The sequence below is a fragment of the Zootoca vivipara genome, chromosome 7, assembly GCF_963506605.1.
Source record: "Zootoca vivipara chromosome 7, rZooViv1.1, whole genome shotgun sequence".
NCBI classification, from domain to species: Eukaryota; Metazoa; Chordata; class Lepidosauria; order Squamata; family Lacertidae; genus Zootoca; species Zootoca vivipara.
In genome coordinates this window covers 20,716,150-20,740,717 of record NC_083282.1, presented here as the reverse complement: position 1 = coordinate 20,740,717, position 24,568 = coordinate 20,716,150, and the positions used below count along the sequence as shown (strand labels likewise).

General features: G+C 42.7%; 1 protein-coding gene across 1 annotated transcript in view; it reads left to right on the top strand.

The window, feature by feature from the left end:
• Nucleotides 1-24,568, top strand: part of ABCA4 (ATP binding cassette subfamily A member 4) — a 97,171-nt gene that overhangs the window by 43,020 nt on the left and 29,583 nt on the right. The window contains exons 14-21 of the mRNA XM_060277455.1: nucleotides 3,649-3,871; nucleotides 7,983-8,204; nucleotides 8,952-9,156; nucleotides 11,512-11,610; nucleotides 16,197-16,412; nucleotides 18,928-19,105; nucleotides 22,810-22,941; nucleotides 24,034-24,173. Of these exons, the coding sequence (XP_060133438.1) occupies nucleotides 3,649-3,871; nucleotides 7,983-8,204; nucleotides 8,952-9,156; nucleotides 11,512-11,610; nucleotides 16,197-16,412; nucleotides 18,928-19,105; nucleotides 22,810-22,941; nucleotides 24,034-24,173 (1,415 nt within the window). The remainder of the gene's footprint in view (nucleotides 1-3,648; nucleotides 3,872-7,982; nucleotides 8,205-8,951; nucleotides 9,157-11,511; nucleotides 11,611-16,196; nucleotides 16,413-18,927; nucleotides 19,106-22,809; nucleotides 22,942-24,033; nucleotides 24,174-24,568) is intronic.

Here is a 24,568-nt window from a genome sequence, read left to right as displayed (position 1 = left end):
TATCTGAGTGTGGAGTGATAATATGCCATCCTGAGCTCCTTCGTAAAAGTAAAAAAAGCGTAATAAATGATAAACAAAATTTGAATAACTTATCAGCACCCTGCCCCTGTAACAAAAAGTCTATGAGCAGATAAACATGAAGATAATCGCGTTGCAGTAAAAATACAATACAAGCAACAAATAAAAAAATACAAGAATAAAATAAAAACAGGCAATTCAAAATAGGAAGCAAAGAAATAAAACCTCATGCCAGAAAGGTATAAGAGTAGGCACCAGGCAGGCCTCTTTAGGCAGGGCATTCCACAATGGGTGGGTCTGCAGTTGGGGCCCGTCAACCTGGGAAGGTACCGTAGCCCATTGAGCAGAAGGAAAACTGATCCTAAACCTCTGCTGCCTTGCGGCATATCTTTGGGAGAAGAAAAGGCTAAGGTGTAAACCGTACACAAATTTGGTGTGGAGTCCCTAAGATGGTTCGATGGCGCCTTGCATGCCTCCTTCTGGCAACTCCTGCAGCCAAGCTGGTACTAAATGTATTGCTCTACTTTCTTTTGGGTCGCATCAGTGAGGCCAAGAGGGGGATCTTGTTGTCTGGGCAGTCCAGACCCTCCGTGCACACTGTCCAGGCTTGTGCCCCAGGGAGGTCACTTTGCTGCAGTTAATGCAGCGGTTTGACTTCACCCTTAGAGGCACACTCCATTGACAGACATATGCCAACAAAGACAGAGATCTGCCACTAAAAAGGCCTTTTCTCTCATAGCCACCCATGTTCCCTCGCTAGGCGGGGACACTTGGAGAAGGGCCTCAGATGAGGGCTTGGGTAGGGACATGTGGGAAGAGGTCATTCCTCAGATACCAAAGCCTCCAAACAATGAAGAGCTTTAAATGTCACACCTCTGAAAGATCAGCATTGTGAATAGTTCTGCAGCTACAGTATCTGAGCATCTTCCTTTGCAGAGTTTTGTGGAGGCTCAGCTGCCTCTGCTGCTATGCGCAGGAATGGGGTAGGGGGGTGGTAGGGGTCATAGTCATGCATACAGCATTGGAGTTTTGTGTATCTTCCCTAACAAAAACCTAACAATATCAAATTCTTCAGCCTCTTACTTCAACTTCAGCTATCCATTAAGTTCAGCGGTCCTGAGGTTAGAAGCTGAATGAACTTTCTTTTTCAGATTACAGAGGGTAAGAGACCAGGCCCAGGGTCTAGCTTTTTCTAAAGGTTTCACATTCCTTTGATTTATCATCAATCATCATTAACCCCCAGGTCTCTTCTTTACATACAGGGAAGGGCTCTTAATGCCGCTTTAAAACTGGTTTCACAATGGGGAAATGCTCATGTAAAACGAGAGCTAGATTAATAGCACAGGCCCAACACATAATGAGACGAGATCCCACTTATGTCGTCTTTTATAATTCCGCTTTCAAAGTTGCTTCAAGGCTGTCTCTTCTTCTAAATCATACTATGCTGGGTATGTGCTGCCATAGCTGCTTGTCTGTGAATGAAGTGCCTGCCTCTGATGAAAGACAGCCCTCTGGTGGTTAGACCCAATAGCATAATTCTTGAATGTAAACACTATTCTTTTATATTCATGCATTTTTAAAAAATCTAATCAATCAATTAAATTAAGCATTGACAATACTGCACTGAGCATACAACCTTCCATCAGGTAAGAAATATATTTAATATGCGGCATTTTCCCTACCTAGAAGGCACCTCAGTTTGGGGAAAATACCACATGGGCTCATTTCACAGCATCACGTGTGAGAAATCACTCTCGTGTATCTGTTGCCATGACGGATTATGGAAATACAGTCTCGCATGGCTCCCTCCCCAGTGAATATACTGGCTCCATGTAGGAAAAAAATGCCACTTCCTTAGGTTGTAGTTCTAACTTGGGAGTTGAACTCAGTGGGAGTTACTTATGAGCAGACATGTGTACCGTAGGATTGCATTGTCAGGATAGCAATGGGTTGAAGCTAACTAAATTCTACTCAGAGTAGACCCATTGAAATTAATGGACCTAAGTTAGTCATATTTATTGATTTCAATGGGTTTACTCAGAGTATACTAATGCTGAGTACAACTCAGTGGGTGCACTATATAGCAGCATCTCCCTGCAAATATAACAATATTTCTTACTTCCCTTGTAAGGTTGAAGTATGTGAAAGTAAAGTCACAAGTATTGTTCTACTTGGGTGTCATTTGTATGTTGTTTATATACTTATCATATTGATATCCCATCTATTATACCAGGAACTCATGGCCCACCCTCATTTTTTCTCTCTCTAGACAACATAGGCTGAAAGTCAGTGAATAGCACAAGATGGGATTCATGGCTAAATGAGAATTTGAACCCAGCTCTCCCCATTCCTTGCCCAACACACTAGCTGTGGCATGCTGGCTCTTTGACAAGATATTGGTAGGGGGACAGGGGAAATACACAGTGGCTTGGCACTTTGAAAATGAAGTTTGGCAGGGAAGCCTTATCATGCAGCAATAACAGCAGAATACCCAAGGGCAGCATTTTGTGGTCTCTAGTTTCTATTTCTGTTTCCTTTCTAAACACAAGGGTCTGTCTGGGAGGCACCAGCTTGCAAAATATATCCCTTCTCTGCCACAAATAGCATGGCCTAGATTAATTCTCAAAAACACTCTTTTTCTCCATTTGTCCAGTAGCGACCTCACTTAGCAGCCAAGGTGAGAAATATTCTGCCTCTGCATTCCTTTTGTTTCTGACTTGATCTGTCTTGCCATGATCTTATCTTTGGCTCCAGATGCCACCCCCTCTCCTAGCAGCACAGACAAAACAGATGCACATAATCCCATAAACATATGATGCAGGTTTATTCCCCCCCCTCTTTAATTGCTACATCTCCATGTCCTGACTTGATCGTATCCTTAAGGAGAAGGCATGGCTGTGCAGAAGGGCAGGATCTGCCTCTCGATCAGGTATTTGAGAAGGGTAATTGATCACAGGGCTTTGGCGCAGTAAGTGTGGGTTCAGCACCTGTGCATGGCAGGGAAAGAATATTCCAGCAGACGTTGATACACCTGTGAGCAATTCCCGCCCATTTTTAATTTTATTTGTTCCATTGAATTGAGATTGCCATTAACACAGAGCTCACACAATCAGAAGGTGTTTTCTGTCCCCATAATGAAAAACCTTAGACAAAGATAAATCTACCACCAAGTGGAAATAGCAGCGAGCAGACTGGGGAAAGGCACTGTTGCCAGCTCTACCAAATCTTAAATATATTGGGGGTTTATATGGGTTATGAATTGTCTGCAATAACAGAGGAAGGCAATTTTCAAAAAGGAAGAACCCATAAATCCTCATGGGGCAACATTTCCTGTTCAAGCGAAATCCAATTTTTTAAATCCACTTTCCTAATAACGAAACTGCACTGTCTTAGGGATGCTGTGACGCTGTGCACTCACACCAGTTTTATGCCAACTTAACTTTCACAACTTCCCCTGAATAAAACTGGAAAACATAGTTTGAGGGTGCTCTGAATTCTCATGTAAAACATCGGGAGGTTCCCTAGAGAGAAGGAACAGCTGTTAGACCAGTTTCAATCCGTGCATCCCTTTCGCACTGCCTCTTGGAGACTGTATGATTTTAACCTTTGTTTTATTTCTTTCCTGGGCAGCTTCATGGTTACTCTGAATCGTGCCTTCCCCATCTTCATGGTGCTTGCTTGGATCTACTCTGTCTCCATGACAGTAAAGAGTATTGTGCTGGAAAAAGAAATGAGGCTGAAAGAGGCCATGAAGAACCGGGGGGTCACTAACGGGGCTGTCTGGTTCACCTGGTTCCTAGACAGCTTCATCATGATGGCTTTGAGCACGTTTCTCCTGACGACTCTCATTACGGTAAGAGCATCACCTCCAGGCGAGGAGCATTTTTCTTTTTCAAGGCCCCGACGTGCCATTTTGCACTCGCGCTGCCGGTACTACCAAGGAATAATGGGAGCTATACGAAAAAGAGACAGACAGACAAACAGACAGACTTATGCTGGAAGGATCAGTCTCCTGAGCACGTAGCAGCAGGCACATTCTTTTAGGTAGCCCCCAAAGGCAGCATCAGCACTTGACAGAGATAGATATGTTTACTCCTGAGAGACTCGCAAGATTGCCTTCATGACAGTGCCTCAGGTTGGATTAGGTTTGACAGGTCACGTTCTAAACATTGCTGCTCACTTCAAGGAGGCCTCAGAAAGCAGGAATTTCTCTCTCTCTTTCTCTCTCACAAAGTCTCTCTCTCACACACTTCTTTTTAAACCTTACTGTTAGGCATCCACCCTCTAACTCATTTGTCCCAACCACCAGCTGTTTGCTTGGTTCAAAAAAATATGTTGCTTCTGGGAGGGGGCACACAGAGTCATACCACTCAAGTGTGTCCCTCGGCATTTGCTTTGATCTTTTCAATAAGCTTCTCCACATTCCTGTATTTGGTCTGCAAAGTTTTACATAGGAAGCTGCCAGATCAGACCACTGGTGCATCTCACTCAATGTCGTCTGCAGTGACTGGCAGTGGTTTCAGACAGGGGTTTTGCTCAGGAAAATTAACCACACACACACCCACACACTCCAAATTCTGGAAAACCTCCAAAGCTGTGCCAAACTTCTGCAGTTGTTTTGCCAGACCTATTTAGAGGTGGTGTGTGGATTTAACCTGGGGGACCTGTTGCACAACAAGAAAAATTTTTAATTCTCCAAAAGTTTTATATAAATGCTGAATGTTATCTAATGAGCATTCTAGGATAGTTCCCAATGGATTCTCCCTTGCTCGAAACACTCATGGACATCCGGTGAAGTGGAACGTTGGAACTCACTGCCGCAGGAGGCAGTGTTGGCCACCAACCTGGGTGGATTTAAAAGAGGATTAGACAAATTCACGGAGGATAAAGTTATCAATGGTTACAAGCCATGATGGCTACATTCCGCCTTCATGCTTGGAGGCAGTACACAAGAAGGGAGAGTGCTGTTGTGCTCAGGTTCTGTTTGTGGGTTTCCCATAGGCATCAGGTTGGCCACTGTGAGAACAGGATACTGGACTAGATGGGCCATTGCCTGATCCAGCAGAGCTATTCTTAAGTTCATTAGAAGATGGATCTCTTGCTTTTAAGTCATGGGTCATCTTGGCAGCTGGTGGGAGGAGTGCACCTTTCATGCCTCTGAGTAAATAATGCCTGGGAAATTTCTCCTGACAAAGGCAAAGCCAAAAAATGCAGTGGGAACTATTCTGTCATATTGAGAACTACTTAACAGCATGAAAACATACCTCTGTATACCCATTGGCTTGGCTTTTTTGTTCTGTTTCTTCTTGTTGGGTGTGGCACTCTTGTTTTTTCCTGGTGATTTCTTTTTCTTTATTTAATGTTCTGCTTCCTCTTGCTGTTTGTTTATTATAAGGGTTCTATGTTATTTTGATTGCTTTGTGATCTGCTGCATTCTAAAACAAAAGACAAAGCCTTTCTGATAAAGATAACTCTGGATGCCAGAATCTTAGCACTTACTAAAGAACAAATATTTGTAAACAACCATTGCTAAAGCACAGTTGACTTTTATGAGAAAAGCCTGCCCCTGTTCAATTATTCCTCTGCCAGGCCTTCCTGAACTGATATGATGTGTCAGCTTTGACATTGTAGCTTGGCTTAGGTATGCAGTCCTATAGTTAGCACTTCACTTTGACACCACATTAATTTGGTACTTATTGTTTGTTTGAGTTCACCAGCAGGGCTGATGTTATTTATATCTGGTGTTTCCCCCCTGGACTGAGGTTGTTTCCCACTTCAAGTTCAGATCAGTGTATCCAATATATCTTTTTCTTCTTCTCTAGAATATAGTTAATGTCTTACGTGCCACATGTACGTTGCCAAATACTAATGTTAAGAGAATGGCTTTGGCAGTATCTTTTGAAGAGTACATTAGGGGATCTGACATCTGACATATTGGCAAACTATGAGCTGGTTGTTGGCAATAGACCCCTGGTGATATAATCAGATATGCTAGAGGCCGACACATTCCTCTATAGGAGTTTATGCCAGCAGTGATATCATACCAGTAGTAATTCATACTGTATATTGTGCTGTTCCATTACTGCCACTTTTCGTGTGTCATTCTTCCTTGCACAAGCATAATTATACTTAATGCTAATAATTATTGCTGCACATGAACAAGCACACTTCCTGTGTGGGAGAAAACAACAATGGTGGTCAATTGGCATTTGAAACTTTTGTCAAAAAAATAGCTGTAGATATGCAAGGCCTAAAAGTACAGAACAATTATTTGTCCCACTTGATTAGATAAGGTTGAGGTCCAACTGTTCACTGTAATGGAGTCCTTAAATATTCATAATGGTCATCCTTGGTTTACTTGGCAGTGCAAAGGATCCTGGTAGATCTTAGCCACCCTCATGAGATCTCCCTGGTCCTGGGTATTTGAATGTCATTTAGCAGCAAAATACTATTTCAGCTTTTTTTTTTTTAAGACAGCAACTTTTAAAAAGACAGTTGATGGAACCTATTTTTCAGAGGACTGTAATCTGGGGAGAAGAGATGACATGCATAATCAGAATATGCTCTGAGAATTCAGTATTTTGGCTTTTTGGTTTATTTATTTTTAAGCACCTGCTTCCAGGCAAAGGTGCAGTGTGTGAATTTGTATAATAACACTTCAAGCAAACTAGGAAGGTGGAGGAACATGTTTTTAGCCCCATTCCAAATCTCTTACTTTTCACGTTTCATAATTTTTTAGTCCAGTTGAACTATCTGTTTGGCTGATATAGGATGTAATGCTGTACATGCTTATCTGAGAAACATCCACATTGAACTCAATGGGATGTCTGAGTAGGCATGCATAGAGTTGCAGTCATAGCAAAGTGATTGTCCCTTGACCAACAGAGGGCAGCTGCACAATTTATGCTGGGAGGAGCAATGATAACCTGATATTTTTTCAATAGCAACAATCCACACAATGGCCTAATGATTACTGAAAGGCAGCTGCTTTTGCTGGTCATGATTCAGTCCAAGAGACACCCACATGCTAAACTAGACCTGTGCCTTTGAACTGCACTTAGAGCAAGTGAGGGTGCTTCCTTAGTGATGAGCCAGAAATCTGGAGACTAGTCTTCTGAACTGCCGTGTTTGGACTCTACGCTGTGATGGTGGTACTTCTGCCTTGTTATCACTCAATGTTCAGTACAGGGATGAGGAACTGTGGCCCTTCTGATGTTGAACTACAACTCCCATCATCCCTGAGCATTGGTCCTGCTGGCTGGGGCTAATGGGAGTTGGAATCCAACAACACCTGGAAAGAAGGTGCCTATCTAGGAGTGTGCAGGGTCATCCTGTCTTCTTTTAATCCATGGCAGGCTACCTTCCCTGCAAGATAGCTACTGGTAACCATGCCCTGATCTTAAAGGAGGCTGCATTACCCAAAATCCCTGATCTTGAAACTAAGGTTTTACTAGCAACTTTATGACATTGAGCAACCAGCTGCAGCAATATTGCAACACCTTGTGTGAAAGGAGAAGTATGATGAAGCCACACTGATGACATGCACAGCACAGAACAAACAGCACAGCTTAAGCTGCCTGTCGCTATGATGTGGCATTTACAAGGATTGGGTATGTTGCAAGACCCCATAGGATACTTAAAGAAATTCTCATACAGGTGGATCCTTCCACAAAACACACAAACAGTTGTTGAACAGAGCTAGGAATACCCTTCAGGTATCTTATTACCTGGAAGAAGGTAGGATATCAGACCTACTGACTTGAGTTTCTCCCCGGCCCTTCTTTTTCCAATAGACTCTGACGTAAATGCCTAGGCAGAGAGGATGAATAGCAATGAATGAACAGAGATGAGTTCTGGTCTCTGTCATGCCGTCAAGGAGACTGTGATTAACTGGATCTTTCTTTCTTTCTTTCTTTCTTTCTTTCTTTCTTTCTTTCTTTCTTTCTTTCTTTCTTTCAATGCAGTATGGGAGAGTGCTTCATTACAGCAACCCCTACCTCCTCTTCCTGTTCCTGTTGACCTTCACCACGGCCAGCATCATGCAGTGCTTCTTGCTTAGCACCTTTTTCTCCAAGGCTAATCTGGCAGCTGCCTGCAGTGGAGTCATCTACTTTACCCTATATTTGCCTCACATCGTTTGCTTTGCCTGGCAGGACTGGCTGACTGTTAAGATAAAGATTATGGCGGTAAGAAATCTTACCCACCCCTACCTCCACCCAACCTCAATAGAAACCAGTGCCCTCTAAATTGTGTGATTTATAACTTCTATATTTCATTATTTTGTTGTGCTCCAAAGCATGTTCCATCTTTACATTTTTCTGCGTGAGTAGTCACTAAGGGCCTGGTGCTTTCCTTCCTTGTAATTTTCATAACCCTGCTTGGCACCACCCTATAAGGGGAGAAATATGTGTACAAAATTTAGTGTTTCCTTGAAAACAACAACAGTGTTTTACACAAAATAAAAAAATCCTTCCAGTAGCACCTTAGAGACCAACTAAGTTGTCATAGGTATGAGCTTTCATGTGCATGCACACTTCTTCAGATATCTGAAGAAGTGTACATGCACTCGAAAGCTCATACCTATGACAACTTAGTTGGTCTCTAAGGTGCTACTGGAAGGATTTTTTTATTTTGTTTTGACTGCGTCAGACCAACACGGCTACCTACCTGTAACTAGTGTTTTACACAGTTGTAGATGCTTATCTGTAAGGGGGTGGGGGAGTAATGCAAATACAGACATTCTGAAATTTAAAAAAAATGGAATTAAAAAAAAGATGGGAATGATGGAACATCCAGAAAAAACTAATAAAGCAAATCTATCCATTTCCTTTTCATTCCTTTGTCTGCCATATGTTCATTACTAAGATTTCCCCCCCCCCACACACACTCAGATCAAGGTAATTTGACATCCCTCCTCTCTCTTCCTCTTCTAGAGTTTCCTTTCACCTGTGGCATTTGGGTTTGGTACAGAATACTTGTCACGCTATGAAGAGCAAGGCCTTGGGCTCCAGTGGGATAATATTCGAACCAGCCCACTAGAAGGCGATCAATACAGTTTCTTGTTCTCTATGGAGATGATGATTTTGGATGGTTTTATCTATGGATTGCTTGCTTGGTACTTGGATAATGTCTTCCCAGGTATGGCCATATATAATGTTGGATAATGTCTTCCCTGCCCATTTTAAATAGAGATAGCCTTTTGGACACTGTTGCTGCTAAAGAGTGATTTTAATAGAATTGGATTTTAAAGTTAGAGCTTGCCTAATCAAACATTAAAATAAATTAAATCAATAACATTTCAGAATGTTCAATGCCCACTCGTTGAGATTAAATCGCGCATCAGAATCAATGCAACTTAAATTGCACAGGAAAAGTAAGCTTGTCTCTGTTGAGATCACAATTCTCTGAATTGTGCTCACGACTGAGAAGTCTTATTTTCAGTATCCTTGCCATTTCAACATTATTTTTTTGCATTCAATCTTGACTATTTTCTTCTTTTAATTTTTGCTATTGGAAAGAGGAAGTAAATAGATGGAGTCAAAGGGTAATTCCTATTAATATTTTCAAATGTGAGATTATCCTGATTTTCAAAAACTTTAAGGATTGTAGACTTTGATCATACTTCTGTTCATGGAATGATGCATTTCTGCATCCCCTTCCAAATTCACCTCCCACATTCTCGTGAAAATTTCTATAATAAGCTAAAATGTTGAATATAGACTGATCATTTTTAAAGGCTGATTGCAAACACTAGGTCATGTGGCTCTGTGTAACTACCACTGCAAAAAGGCAATTAATAAACATGATTATAGCCTTGACCATAAAGTTTGGGTCCATGTCCCTTACATTATGGCAAATTATGCACAAGAGTCAAAGAGCAAAGGACCTTTGGCAAATTATGCACAAGAGCAAAGGAAGTCTCAGGCCACTATTTGCAATTTGCCAGATTAAGAAAACACTTTTGTTTTCTGGTCCTAGGAGTACATATCATATGATCTTATATTCTTTTGCTTTTGTTCAGAAGAGTATAAGGCATTTTAATAAACTTGTCCTGCCACATATTATGTGTTGAAAAGCTAAAACAAAGCACCACAAAATATCTTATCTGTAGAAGGCAATCTCACACTTTACCAGTGATTTCGTCCCTATGCGGGTTTCTAGAAAGGGTGCTAGTTACCATCAATTGTTTTGGATTCTTCCCCCTTCTGTAAAAGACTTTTAATCTACTGTACTCGAATTTAAGGAACGTCAAAATAGCATTTTCATACCGTATCTATCCATGGTGGAAGCAGATATATGCTTGCATTTGCCTCGTTTACCCATAAGGCCAGGGATGAGGAAACCCTCTCTATTTGTCCCACAAGGTAATTTTTTTAAAAAAACCACACCCACATAGATGACACAAGGTGCAGGGAAGATAAAGACACCACTGGGCTGAAGAGGGGTTGACTGTCTGCACCTGCAAATCTGTGTGTAGAGTGCTTTGTAATCTGGTTCTTGGGACTTGCAAAGCACCGCACACAGAGCTACAGTTAGCTGACCATCTGCACAGGCAAAAATAGATCACGTAGCATCATTGTGATGGCTTGTGGTGGAAGGCGGGGAGTTTCCCACCCCTATGTGAGGTCATCAAATAAAACATCCTTAGTACAGACACGGATCCAGCTTGCTATGTCTTGATTTGGATATGAGCTTCAGGAGCAATTAAAGCTAGCCCGAAAGAAGAGGTGAATTTGAGCCTAGGCATTAAAATCTGAGCTGGAGAAGAATTCCCACCTGATCCACAAAACATCATCCCTTCCCATTAAAAACGTACTGACTGGAAGCAGTAGCAGCACAAAAAGGAGGTCGGTTCCCCCTATTCTTGCCCTGCTGCCCTGCTACTCAGTACACCAGGAGGATAGTTCTCTCAAGAGCCACCGACACCGCAGAAAGGGAGATAGAATGAAATCTTTTAAGGCAGCTGGACAGTTTCGTCTGCAGTGGCCCCTTAATCTCTGGAATTTGGAAATTAACTTTGAGGGTAGGATTTGCCCACAGGAATCAAGTCACTTCATAGTGTAATGGAATGCAGAGTAATAGTTAGTGCAACTGATGATGTAGTGGCTAAGAAAGTGAGCTAGGAAATCCCTGTTTCAAACCTTGCCTTAGGCAGAACACATACAGGCTTTCACTGCCTGCTTATTAAAGATTCAACCAATCCCTGGTCTGGGGAATAGCTTAATTCCTTAATTAAATTGAGTTTCAGTTTTGAAAACAAAAGCAATCGGGAATGTGGTTATTCTCCCTCTGTCCCTTTCCCTCTGTAAAAAAAGTTTACAGCTAAGACGGTGGTGGGTGGCTGTGCTTTGTTTGAACTTCTAGCGCATAGCAATGTTTGCTGCTAATGAAACACCAAGTAATTATTGCAGCATAAGATTTGCATAGATGGGTTCTTCCCCATGGCAAAACACAAAGAGGTTTATGCACCCTACCAACTTGTTTTTGTTTCAGGAGACTATGGGATACCACGGCCTTGGTATTTCCCTTTCCAGCAGTCTTACTGGCTAGGGTCAGGGCACCCAAAGGCTGAGAAAACAACAACTGTGGATGGTGAGTTATGTGGAAAAACTGGTGTTCAGAAATAACTTGAGAACCGCTGATCCGTTTAGAGGCGAATGCGCTCTTGCATTCATTATGGGAGCCATTGTAAAGATTAGACATAGGCTTACAGTGGGAATCTTAGCAGGTGGCTTTGAACTCTGAGTGGCCCACTGTTATTAAAAGTGTTGCCAGAGAGCGAGTCGGGGTTCTGTCTGAAATCTTTCTAAATTATGCTGAGATTAGCTGGCGGCCTGCAAATCATGTCTCTCTTACTGATCTGTCTGGAGATAGTTGACAAGGACTATTATGACAACTGCTGAAGGAAGTAGCATGATTCTGATGTTAACTGAGCTGGCACTGGAGTGACTCTGAACATCAGGTATAGCATTTCACTGTTCCTGGAAATATTCTGTAATCTCCCTTCCCTCCTGCCCCCCCACCCCAAGTGAAACCATACTTCTGGTCCAACACATAGATGTGACCAACGCTTTTCCAAGTGGTCTGAACTAAGCCTGATACTCAAAGACGACCCATGTTCCCTTTAGTCTTACGGTATCTATTTGCTCAACGCAAATATGTTGGAAGATCCAGGTCCTCTCTTTCTGATGCTGCCTTTTTCAGCAGCAACCTGAGACTGGAGCAGACTTCTACAGACATGGAGAAGGATGCTCTCACATCTACCAAGAGATGCTTAATAGAAAGGCAATGTGCTTCAGCCCATTTGAGACAGGCGTGTTCTTGCATCCTGACCATTTGGGAACTGGTGCACACATCCAAGATACAAAGAGGCAGATTTGTTCCCTGCATTTTTAGCAAAAGCCTTCAAGAGACTTAACAGCATCTTAAAAGCTAACCATTTGTTATGACATAAGCGTTCATGGACTACAGCCCAACTTCATCAGATGCATGAAGTGTGAACCTGAGTATTTGTACATGTCGTTTCCAGAGGCGTCTTTCCCATAGGGGCTAGTGGCTCGTTGCACCAGGGCGCCGGCCTCTCAAGGGCGCCCCAGCATTGGCGGGGTGCAACGAGCCACTAAGCGCTATGGCTTCTCCACCGCTGCTGCCTCTCCCTCGGCTGCGGGAATCCGCTCGGCCATGAGCGCAAAATCCAGTTTCCCTCGCCGCCTGGGCGCTCCGCGGGCGCGCGGAGGCAGGGGCAGACCAACCAGCCAGCTGGCCGAGGGAGAGGGATGCTGCGCCTGAAAAAGAAAGAAAAGGAGAAGCTCCACTCGCCCTGCCCTTTGGCCAAGCTGAGCTGCGCCCTGCCAGAGGAGGGTGGACACGAGGGGACCTTCCTCCTCTTTGCAGCCCAAGCTGTGTGGGCAAAGGGCTTGCAACATCCCGGTAGGTGAAGGTGCTCGTGGGGTCGTAGGCGCGAGGAGCCTTGTTGCAATGCCTCCGGTTGCAAAAACCCACATTTGCCCCGAGGAAGAAGCATGAGGAGTGTGGCGTTGTTTGGCCCGCCCATCTCCCTCTGCAAAGGGGATGATGGAAGAGGCGCTCTCTGCATTTCTCCTCTTTTGTCTGCGCCGCTTCTTGCTTGTCTCCCTTCCCAAAGCGGAGCAGGACGTTGGCCAAAATCAGCCCAGCCCAGCAACAAAGCCGTTGCATGAGATCCGGAGAGCTGTGAGAAAGGAGGGGGCCCCAAGTTCTAAATTTTGGGAAATGGAGGGGGCGCCGGAGGGACCTTTGCGCCATGGCACTGGATGTGCTTAAGACGGCCCTGGTAGTTTCAAGTGTATCATTGTTGATCTACGTAGAGCCCATGCTGGACAATTGAATTTTTTTTCTTACATACCATTGGATGTGGGCATGTACTTGCTTACAAAGAACCTCCCTCCCGAAAACAGCAACAACAGGTCACAAAATAGAGCTGCAGGCACAGGCACCAGACCTATATGCCAACTCTGCCCATTGTCTACTCTGGTAACAATACCAAGTTCATTCATGTGATCATCTTCCATTGTGATATATGCCAGAAAGACCTTCTGCAACATGCCAGCCTCAGTGCAAAAGAATAAATGAGCAGAAGTCTGACATCAGAAACCGCGATATTCAAAAGCCAGTGTGAAAATTTCAAGCCTTAGCATGGCCACAAAGCATATGCCATGATAAATTTGATAACTTTTAAGGTGCTGATACATCTGCATTCCTGGCTTGGGCTTAACTTGCTAGCAACATCTCATTGATACAGCACCTCTTCAGGTTTCTGATACATCCAAGGAGGAACCGGGTCAGATTTTATGTCCTCCATTGGGTCCCTGGGAATGGTCATATGAAGGATACGCTGAATTGTGTGAACTGGCCGGATCAGCATGCATGTTAAGGATGCTTAACTAGTTTCCATTAGGAAAAACCTCCAGTCACCCAACTCCATTGAATTATCAATGATGTTGAATAACTTCTGTGAGTCCAAGTGCCTGGAATGGATGCATAAACAAACTGCTCATTCCAGAATCCACAAAACCACAGTGACAAACAGTGGCTATACTACAGAGAAGGGAGGAGAAAATCAGTTATTTGCATGGCTGTTCTGTTTCTCGCTGCCATAGTACTTCATAGGCTATGACAGGCTGTTTGAATCTGGTTCTCAGCAGATGAAGGTACTTCTGGGCCAGCAGGAGGCTAATCCCCTCTGCAAAGAACCTGAAATCTGTCCCACCAGCACCATCCCAATCATGGCACATGCTAGGGTCAGAGAGGGAAAAAGGGCAGCAACATTGCCCTGCTTGGAAGCGGATTTGCTTTTGTTGCATTCACAGCTGAAAGTACAGCTTTCCCACTGGATGTCCTGCAAGAGGAATTCAGAAGGACAGAGGATGCATCTGTTTGTTACTATTGGCATTGCTTCTGTTTTCCAGCTTCCAGGATGCCACATATCAAAGCAGCCTTGCAAGGCTATATACTACCGAGGAAGATTTAGGAAAAGCTTTTTAAGGCACTGATGCCTTAGGGGGGGAGGTGGGCAAAACAATTAATGCAAATGCTACCTTTGTGCAGTAGGCTACATGCATTTACACAACAAACTCTCCTCCATCCAGGCAAGGAGGAGCCATTATCAGAGTTAGAGGACATAATGCAGTAAGGCAAAAACACTTCAGGAGGGTGTGAGACAGGCCTAATAAGGAGAGTTCCATAGGCCAGGTGGAGAGGCCTGGAGGGCCACATCCAGCCCACAGTCCTGGCTTAGAAATAGCGCACAACCATTTGATCCTCTCTTTTGTCCTTTCAGCATTTCTCTTGTTGTTAAATTGTGTTTCCATATATATATATATCATTGCTTTTATATATGCAATTGCTCATATGTTTTTTCTGTAAATTGCTCTGGTATCTGTCTTAGGAAGCAATTCCTAAATGAAATAAGTAATCAGCAGTAGCAGCATGTATCTTCATGTTCAGAGCATCAGCAAAGCCCACTGAAAGACATTATTTTATAAATGTTACCAGCTTCAGTTCAGCCTTTGTCCACCTTCGGTCCCCGAATAATGATGGACGACAACTCCCTTCATCTTTGACCACTGCTCCTGCTAGCTAGGGGTGATGGGAGTTGTAGTCCAACGACATTGGGGGACCCGAGGCAGAGAAAGGCTGCTTTAAATCTTTTAACAACAGACTAGCACATCCATGTCATGTCCTTAGGATCACTATCTGGCTGGTGTTTTACGGCCTCACCTGGTTATTCGACACATGTGCTGGCGGCCAATAAAACACGTGGGTTAAACCTGTATCAGTGCAGGTGCCCCCTCCTACCATGGGACAGTGGCCACAAATACACCGATAGGGAAAAGGCAAGAAGTGCTGTGACACTGGCTCACTGGGAGATGAGGTAAGGGCTTAGCTCACCTTGCCACTTGTGTGTAACAAGCTAACAGAGCAAGGAATTGAACATCACAGGAATGCAAAGCACACCCTGATCACTGAGGCAGTGAAATAGGAAACACTCGCTCTGTAGTAGTAAGAATCGCATCTTAGTTTAATATAGTTTTCAGAGTCTCACTTGCAATCATTGTGATTTAGGAACAAAACTTCTTAGTGGGAAGTTTTAAAACCTCTCGTTTAAGGTCCTAGTCCTCTAGAAGAGCTGTAAAGAAGAGTTTTAAACCACATAGAATGCTTCTCAAGTTTTGTTCGACAGGGGGTAAGAAGTTCCTGGCGTTTTGTGGTTTACTTAACAATTCTATGTATTTTAAAAGACCTATACCCAACCAAATGTGGCCTTCACTATTTAGGCATTTGCCTTCTTGTGGTTGTGACACACTCACACACCCACACACAAACCCTGTCTCCTGTTAAATGTTGCTGTTTAAATAAAACTTAAGATCACATCCGCACCATGCATTGAAAGCACATTTAAATCATGGTACTTCCACCAAAGAATCCTGGGAACTGTAGTTTACCCCTCACAAAGCTACCTTTCCACCCCCTCTCAGAATTACGAGTATGGTAGTTTACCTCTCACAAAGGTACGATGCCTAGCAGCTCTTAACAAGTTACAATGCCCAGAATTTTTTGAGGGGGAAAATATGTTTCAAATGTACTATACTGACAGCAATGGTTGCCTTTAAAAATGACTTGATTTCTGATTAACCTAGACAAAGGTTCAGAGAAGGAAGGCAGCGCCAACATGAAGGCCGAAGAAGAAGAGATGAGAAAGACCATGGCTGATGAACCCGACAGGGGGAAAAACCAGGCAGACAGCCCGTTGAAGAAGGATGGTAAAGAAAACAAATGTAAACACAAAAGGAAACCAGAGTACATCGAGCAGGGGAAGCCTGAGGCAGAGGCAAAAGGCAAAGATGAAATGACTAGTAAGGAGAGAGAGAAGCGGAGTAATCGCAACTCTTTTTGTGTTATACATTTGAACTTTGATGTGCTTCTTTGTCACCAGTTCGTTTGTCTGCCTATATGGTGGTGTGTGAATAGCTCCAGGTGGGTGTAGCAAAGTAGAGGCATCTCACTTTATTGTCCCAGGAGGTCCAATTCCAACAAAACAGGCTGAAGAACTCTTTGTTGGAGGTTGGCATACAAAACTAGCACAATCAGGGTGAACAGTTCGGTCTAGCTTCCTCTCAGACATCTATAAACCTTTTTAAATGGGTCATCATTCAAAAATGGTATGCACACTGCTGTGATACAGACCAGGGAAAAAACACTTCTGCTTGATTCTTTTTGCTGTGCAAACTGACCCTCTGAAGCAATATTTGGGCGCACAGGGAGTCACCTTCTGCAGAACTGGAGCTTTTGCATTTGGTGAAAAGTTGGTGATTCAAGCACTGAGCACAAGCACACATTCTTTCAAACTTATTGAATGAAACCTCAGGTCTTTTGGGTTCATCCTGTGTGATGATAGGTGAATGAAAGCAGGCGTCTTCCTTCAGAAAGATCTAGCCTGTCAAGAAGCAAAGATCTCTTTACCATATCTCCTCCTAGCACCTTGTTGGCTTATTCACCAGATTGCTGCAAGTCCCCAAACTCTGCAGAAGTTGGCCTGCCTTAGAATAAATAACTGACATTCCCTTTTCTAACCTGTGACCTTTAGGCAGCTTGTGTGATGAATGTGTTTTTCAAAAACACAGTTTTGAAAAGAACATAATTCAGGATCCATTGAATTGAATTTCTTCTCAGCTTCCTTTATTGTATTTGGAATGGGAAAAGCTAAATCCATGTCCTAGAAACTTTCATATATCTTTGTACAGTAGTATTAAATCCAAGGACTTTATGCAGCAGTAGTATCAGGAAACTTAAAAAATATCCTGCAGAGATGTCTGATGACTAAAACTAGCTACCGTATCCATGTTGCAGTGCTCCATGTTTTATTGCTAGAAAAAAAATGAATTTTAAATAAAAAATATACTGCTGTCCCACCAACACAAATGCCTGCGTTGAAAGTGTATGCAAAAAACATCTTGTGTTCTCATGTCTCCAGCCCATCATACATGATTGAAAAGGCACTCTGGTGCCTTGCTATGCCAGCCTGAGTCTTGGAGCATAGGATGGATCCAAGCCTCTTCTCTTCCAAGTTTTGCCCATCAAACCTGAATGCTGAATATGCCATCAGAAGCCCTCATGGTAGTATACCTGTGCCCTGTTAGGTCACTTCTGACTGCAAGTGTGGAAGGAAGGTTTTTTTTTACAAAAAACAAATAGAGTAGGAGAGTCACATACATTTCTCGACAGTACCTTATTAGTAGAAAGGGACATGCCTAGACTGAGTTGACTGCACCCTAACATAACTCTTCTGATCCTGAAAAGTTAAGTAAGCAAACCCTTATGGAAACTCCCCCGACAAATCTTAAGGTAACTTGGATAAACACAAGTCAAAAGGCTCTTGATTTACATCATCTCAAATGCCCAAGGGGGTCATTTACTTCAAAGGCTGTTTCTTTGGCCCAGAATTAAGCAAAATAAAACAGTCCCCATGGTGGAATTTAAAATGGCAGTCTTATGAGCTCAGTCTTCTGGATGGTCTGTATTCAGTGGGAAACCCAGGCCTTGATCTTGCCTCCTGCACAAGGGTGAGTTTCTCCCACCAAGACAAAAAGAAAACAATGTTATTCTAAACTGTGGTGACCTCATTCTGTTCCCTTTTTTTGTGGGGAGGAGTGGAATAAGAAAAAAAAAAGTTGTTCAAGTGGACAGATGGATTATTTACATGCCATATTTTGTTGTCACTGCTGATAAAGGCCTCCTGCTGCTTTCTCCCGTGCACCATAAGAGGCCACTTTAAATTGCTCTGTACCATGGCTGTGACTTTTTAGTGAACTATTGTGTGCAGTTGCTGATCAGTTTGCAGATTGGGCTCCCCTGCACCAACAGGGAGGTTGGAGGTTCAATTGGTGGCTGAAAAAAATGCCCTTTTTGTGTGTTTGGGGGGGGGGCGTTCTCAGAAATTACCTTCTCATAAGTCTCTTATCAGAAATTTTGACTTGGCTCTCAGCTTACCACATAGTTGGCTATACAGGAAAGTGGAGCAATTTAAAGTAGTCCTAATATGAATATTCATAATGGCGAAGTGCGGTCCTCAGTGTGGTAGAAGGTCCGCAAAAGCTTGTCGGCAACAAATGCCCATGACCATTATTGTTAGCTCTGACCTGACAGTTTCTACAAAAATCACTGCAGGTCCAATTCTTTGTGGGCTAACCATGATGCAGCTCAGGAAAAAAAAGTGTACTGTTAGGGGGATGCTGAACCAGAATGTGTTGCAATGTAACAATTACAATATGCTGTGTTGTCTTAGAGCTGTAGTCACACACCTCTACAGCTCACCTCTGCAGTTGTTTCATTAATTATTATTATTTATCTTAAAAAATCTTTTGTTTCAAGCAAATTTGCACTTTGAAGAGGAGCCTTCTGATCTGGTCCCAGGCGTGTGTATTCAGAACCTGGTGAAGATCTTCCCCGGTTGCTCTAAGCCAGCTGTTGACGGAATGACTATTACGTTCTATGAGGGTCAAATCACTGCTTTTCTTGGCCACAACGGAGCTGGGAAGACAACCACTATGTGAGTCAGTCTGAGATAAGATTATCATGCTGCTAATTCCATTTTTTCCCTTGCATTTGATATTCTGCCTTCCTTCCATCATGGAACCCAAGGTGGCAGACATGGTTTCCAGGTGGCCACCCATCTGGGCACTTACCAGACCCAGACCAGCTTAGTTTCATCAAGATGCTGGCCTCTTATGCTACATACTAACGTTGCACACACATACGCACACACACAAATACACACACACTTGCATAGGTACAGGTTTTATACATAGCCACCTTTGTTATTGTTCTTAAGTTACATTCATAATTTTAGTTCACGGACGATAAGACAAAACTAGGTTTTAATACCCTTTTTTAAAAGCGAGGGAGGGAAAAGGTGTGACTTGTAAAACTCCAGTTGCAGATAAGAGTTGAAGAGTGAATATACATTTCACACCTGTAACCTCAGCAAACACTTTCTGAAATGAAGTGCTGCAGGTAGTATGTGTGGGATGAAGGAGGAGGGTAAACCTGCTGATAAGTGAGCTCCCGGCAGTTCAGAGTGGTCTCTGTATTCAGAAAATATCTGTGTATTTTTTTTTAGTGTTCTCTCCAGACTTGTCATGTTGGCATTGGTGTGTATGCAGGTGTGATCATTTTGGCCTTGAGACCTTAATTTAGTTCCCTGTGTCCCAATGGAGAATCAGCCATGATGGAAAGTTCAACCACTGCCACTATCATCCCCAACAAACACACCTGAGAACAAGAGAGGGGTTTCAATCTAGATACGGGACACTAACCACAACCAAATGCATGTAAAGAACAATCAAGAAAAATGATTGAACCTCAAAGATTCTCAATAAAAAAACTGCTCTTTGTGTATCAGGTGATTTGGTAGTTTGCAGTAATCGTCACATGATTAGTGAAGAGTAAGCAATGAACATAATTTTTTTTTTAAAAAAGTGCATAAACCTGCAAAGTAGTAGGTTTGGGGCGCCTGGTCAGCAGAATCTCATTTAACATTCTGAGCTGGAGAAGAACTTCTCAGGAAAATGGTATTCAATTCATACTAAAGCTGATCATTCTAAAATGGGCAAGCTAAAATTCTTTTTTAAAAAAAGATTTTGAAAACTTTATTAATTTCTTTCTTAAAAAACAAGCTAAAATTCTAAAATGAGCCAAGTAGTTACAAAATTCAGTAACATCACTAGAGATGACAGTAGGCTGAGCTTGCATTTATCTCTCTACTCTGATGGTAAAAAGGTAAAGGGACCCCTGACCATTAGGTCCAGTCGTGACCGACTCTGGGGTTGCGCGCTCATCTCGCATTATTGGCCAAGGGAGCCGGCGTATAGCTTCCAGGTCATGTGGCCAGCATGACAAAGCCGCTTCTGGCAAACCAGAGCAGCACATGGAAATGCCGTTTACCTTCCCTCTGTAGCAGTTCCTATTTATCTACTTGCATTTTGACGTGCTTTCGAACTGCTAGGTAGTTCCTGCTAATTTCACTGAATGGTTCTTCATTTCACAAACAAAATTCTCTAATGTATGTTACTCAAAAGATAGGCACAACAACCTTAAATGCTTATTGCTGCTGACAATTATACTTGGGTATGCATAGCTAAGAACAAAATAATGAGCATCACGTCAACTATATGGAGGATGTGCATATGTGTGTGTGTTTGCCTCTAAATTGCATGCAAATGGTCATTGTCATAGTGATTCGGTCCATTTAATCAAATCTCCTAATAACCTGCTTTGCAGCTCAGGCACATAGTTAGGTATTGGGATTTACTTTAATTTCTGCATGTACTGTAAATTTACATAGCCATATATTTTGTTTCCTGGGGCAGTTCTGGTTTTAGATACAGCAGTAAATATTGTTTAAAATGAAGGTAATCGTCTTGTTTCCTACAGAGGTTTGCTCTGACTCTCCCATCTTAACTAGTGTGAATTATAAACATGGATTACCCTTATCGGTGATCCCATTGGCTTGTGCGGGGGTGGGGGGATAATTCCAAGACCTCGGGAGAAGGAAATGCCTATCTTATAAAAGTGGAAGTAATAGGAGAAACAAAAGCAGATGTCTCTCTGGAAGAGCAGCATTTTTTCCTTGGGGTCAGGTCTTCTTAAATATGCTCAGAGAGACGGGGAGTCTTTAGTCTGAAAGAATTGAAAAAGCAATGAAGTCAGCAAAGTTGATATGCCCCTGAGCCTAGGCGAGTTCCAGGTGCATTGTTTCTCAGGGGTCTGGACAAACATTTCCTTGGCTTTCGGTTTCTACTGCCCCTGGGTTTCTTCCTGAGTAGCTATTATATGCTGTGGCCAGGTCAATTTTTCAAAAACTGTGGACATTGCAGATCTGCTCCATCTTTCCTTTCTTGTCACTTGGCTTGCACTTTGGGGGTTTTCTGCAATATGAGCTGCACATTATGTTCTCTTGGGTTCTGTTCTTGGGCTAAAACAGACATTATCTTTGCAAATGTGTGTGCCCCATCCCATGTTTAACAAAATCAATGGGGAAATCAGGGGTGGGAAGTGCTGAAATGGGGGAGGATCAGCAAGAAGAAGGCTGCTTCCCCTATGCTGTGGCTGCTTGTTGTCCCCCCCCCCCACCATCGGAGTGCCGCACCACTCCAAGGGTAGAGATGGGGGAGAAATTAGATGCGGTTCACATTTTAAGGTGAAACAACCCAATTTGCCCTTTCCAAACAATGCAGGAACTGAAACACAGCCATCCTTCAAAATTCACACTTCTCTGAATTTTGCATTGTAGTTATTCAACCAAGCAATGTGTGCCAAAAATATATATTTTTATTCTAGATCAAAGAGCGCATAAAATGTGCATGTTAGCAACATGTTAGCATTCAGTTTTATGTGCGTGACAAAAAATAATAATAATTCAAAAGGGGGCAGGGTTCCAGGAAAAGTGACTTTGGAAATCCAGTGTGTTTTGACTATATGCGATTTTGGCTTTAGGTGCAATACCCAAAACATAACAACCGTGTAAATTGCAGGTTTCTGTAGTAGGCAAAATTGCACACAAATGTGTGCATATTAGAAGATATTCACTGATGACCTTTCATTTTAAAAAATTGCAGACTGGTGCAAAAAACTGAAAGAAAACAAAATTGAACAGGTCTATTCCTTTCCTAGGCCCACTCAGTCTTACTTCCAGTTGCACAGCCAGGATGTAATGTTTTTGTTTTCATGTTCCAAGGGTTGCATTTGCAAGGAACAGATAAACTTCCATTTGAAAATGCAAGTTATTTAATTTTTGACTAAAACCGTCTCAGTATTACAAGTATTTCAGGTTCTGCCTACAGCCTCCTCAGATCTCATGTAAAGTCTGTTGTGAAAGAAAAATAGTTACGTTCTGATTTACGTTCCGATCAAAAATAAAACTTTAAAAACCATTTTTCTTTCAGTATCTCTTTGATAATATAGCTGAGCAGAATAATGACTTAATGCTGTTCTCCCCCTATATAAATGTATACATGTGTGTATGACTTCTTCTTGATCATTCTTAAGTTTAGATCCAGCAAGCAGATCTGTAAAGCTGCCTTTAGATTTGCATTGCATTTTCCCCAAAACGTGTCTATAGACAAAAGCGCCACCTAGTGGTGCCCCAGGACATTATCTCAACTTTATCTGATATTGCTTTGTTTTTATTATTTTGTAAATAACAGCTGTATAATTATTGTTAAGCACTACCTGTTTCTCATGTTGTTTGGCTAGGTCTATCCTCACAGGCCTGTTTCCACCTACATCTGGAACAATACTGGTTGGTGGGAAAGACATCCAGACACACTTGGACTCCATACAGCAGAGTCTAGGCATGTGCCCTCAGTACAACATCTTGTTCAATCAGTAAGTGCTGCCAGGGATTTGCTCCAAACGTGCTTCAAAGTAATGTGTTTCCCAACTGAAAGGCTGTAATTGTTCTGACTACCTGATGCAAGTTTTCTGTTCTCCTAGCAGACACACATTGCTACAAGCAACCCCAACATGAAAGTGTGCTTGTGTTAGTTTTGCTCTGTAATGATTATTTAGGCTTTAGTTAGGACCATAATTCACACTCGTGGGAATGAACTTAGGCAAAATGTCAACACTGACACTCAAAAGGATTACATCATTCTGCAACTCAGAGTCAAGTTTGTGGGTGTTTGTTACCATTTTGAGAGAAGAGAACAGCCAATCCCTTTTGAACCTGCAAAACTTTTTCTATGATGATGTTGCATTTCTAGCAGACTGTTACTTCTTCTCCCCTTCACAAAATCTTCTAGGTTGTAGACCAGGCATCCCCAAACTGCGGCCCTACAGATGTTTTGGCCTACAACTCCCATGATCCCTAGCTAACAGGACCAGTGGTTGGAGAAGTTGGGAATTGTAGTCAAAACATCTGGAGGGCCCAAGTTTGGGGATGCATGTTGTAGACAGAAGTAAGTGGTTGGAGAAAAGCATAGCTCTGACATTATAGTACTGTATTCCCTTTTCTCTTATGTTACCTCTGGATAAACAAGGTTTGCAGGCTTCTGAAACGCTTCAGAAACCTTCAGAGAGCCAGTGTGGTGTAGTGGTTAAGAGCGGTAGACTTGTAATCTGGTGAACCGGGTTTGCATCTCCGCTCCTCCACATGCAGCTACTGGGTGACGTTGGGCTAGTCACACTTCTTTGGTCTCTCAGCCTCACTCACCTCAAAGAGTGTTTGTTGTGGGGGAGGAAGGGAAAGGAGAATGTTAGCTGCTTTAAGAGTCCTTCGGGTAGTGATAAAGCAGGATATCAAATCCATTCTCTTCCTCCTTCTTCTTTGCACCAGATGAGCTTACAGCAGAGGCCTCTCTGTCAAACTGGCTTCAGTTCTCTGTGGGTGAAAGCTTTTGCGTCGTTTCTACAGTATAATAGTGCAACATGCTTTGTCTCTTTTGGCCAACTTAAAACAGCACTGTTTCTTTTCTATAGCCTTACAGTTGCAGAACACATCCTGTTTTATGCCCAGCTAAAAGGGAGAACCAGAGAGGAGGCAGAACTGGAAATGGAAATGATGCTGGAAGACATAGGCCTTCCACATAAAAGGAATGAAGAGGCTCAAAACTTATCAGGTATCCAAAGGTTTGAACCCTCAAAGTCCTGTGTGCCTTTTTAGCTCCTGAACATTAACCATTCACTGCTGCCTCTGTGGGCAGAGTTAGATGCTCTGTTTAACCTCACCCATGTTCATCCCAGCACATATTGGCAAAATTGTAGTAAAAGTACAGTAAAAAGTAGAACAATGTATGATTAAATAGCTGATATTTTTGCACCTTTTAGTGGCATGAGAAGCCCACTACCTGATGAAGCTACATCACTTTATTTTACAACAGGATCTTCCCCTCATATGGTTTGTTCACTGATACATAATAAAGGAGTAATCTCCCTCTGTGACTGCATGTTGTTTGCTTATCCTAAGGCTGAAAAGGATGTGATGCTCACACAGTTCAAGCCATTCCTGAGACTG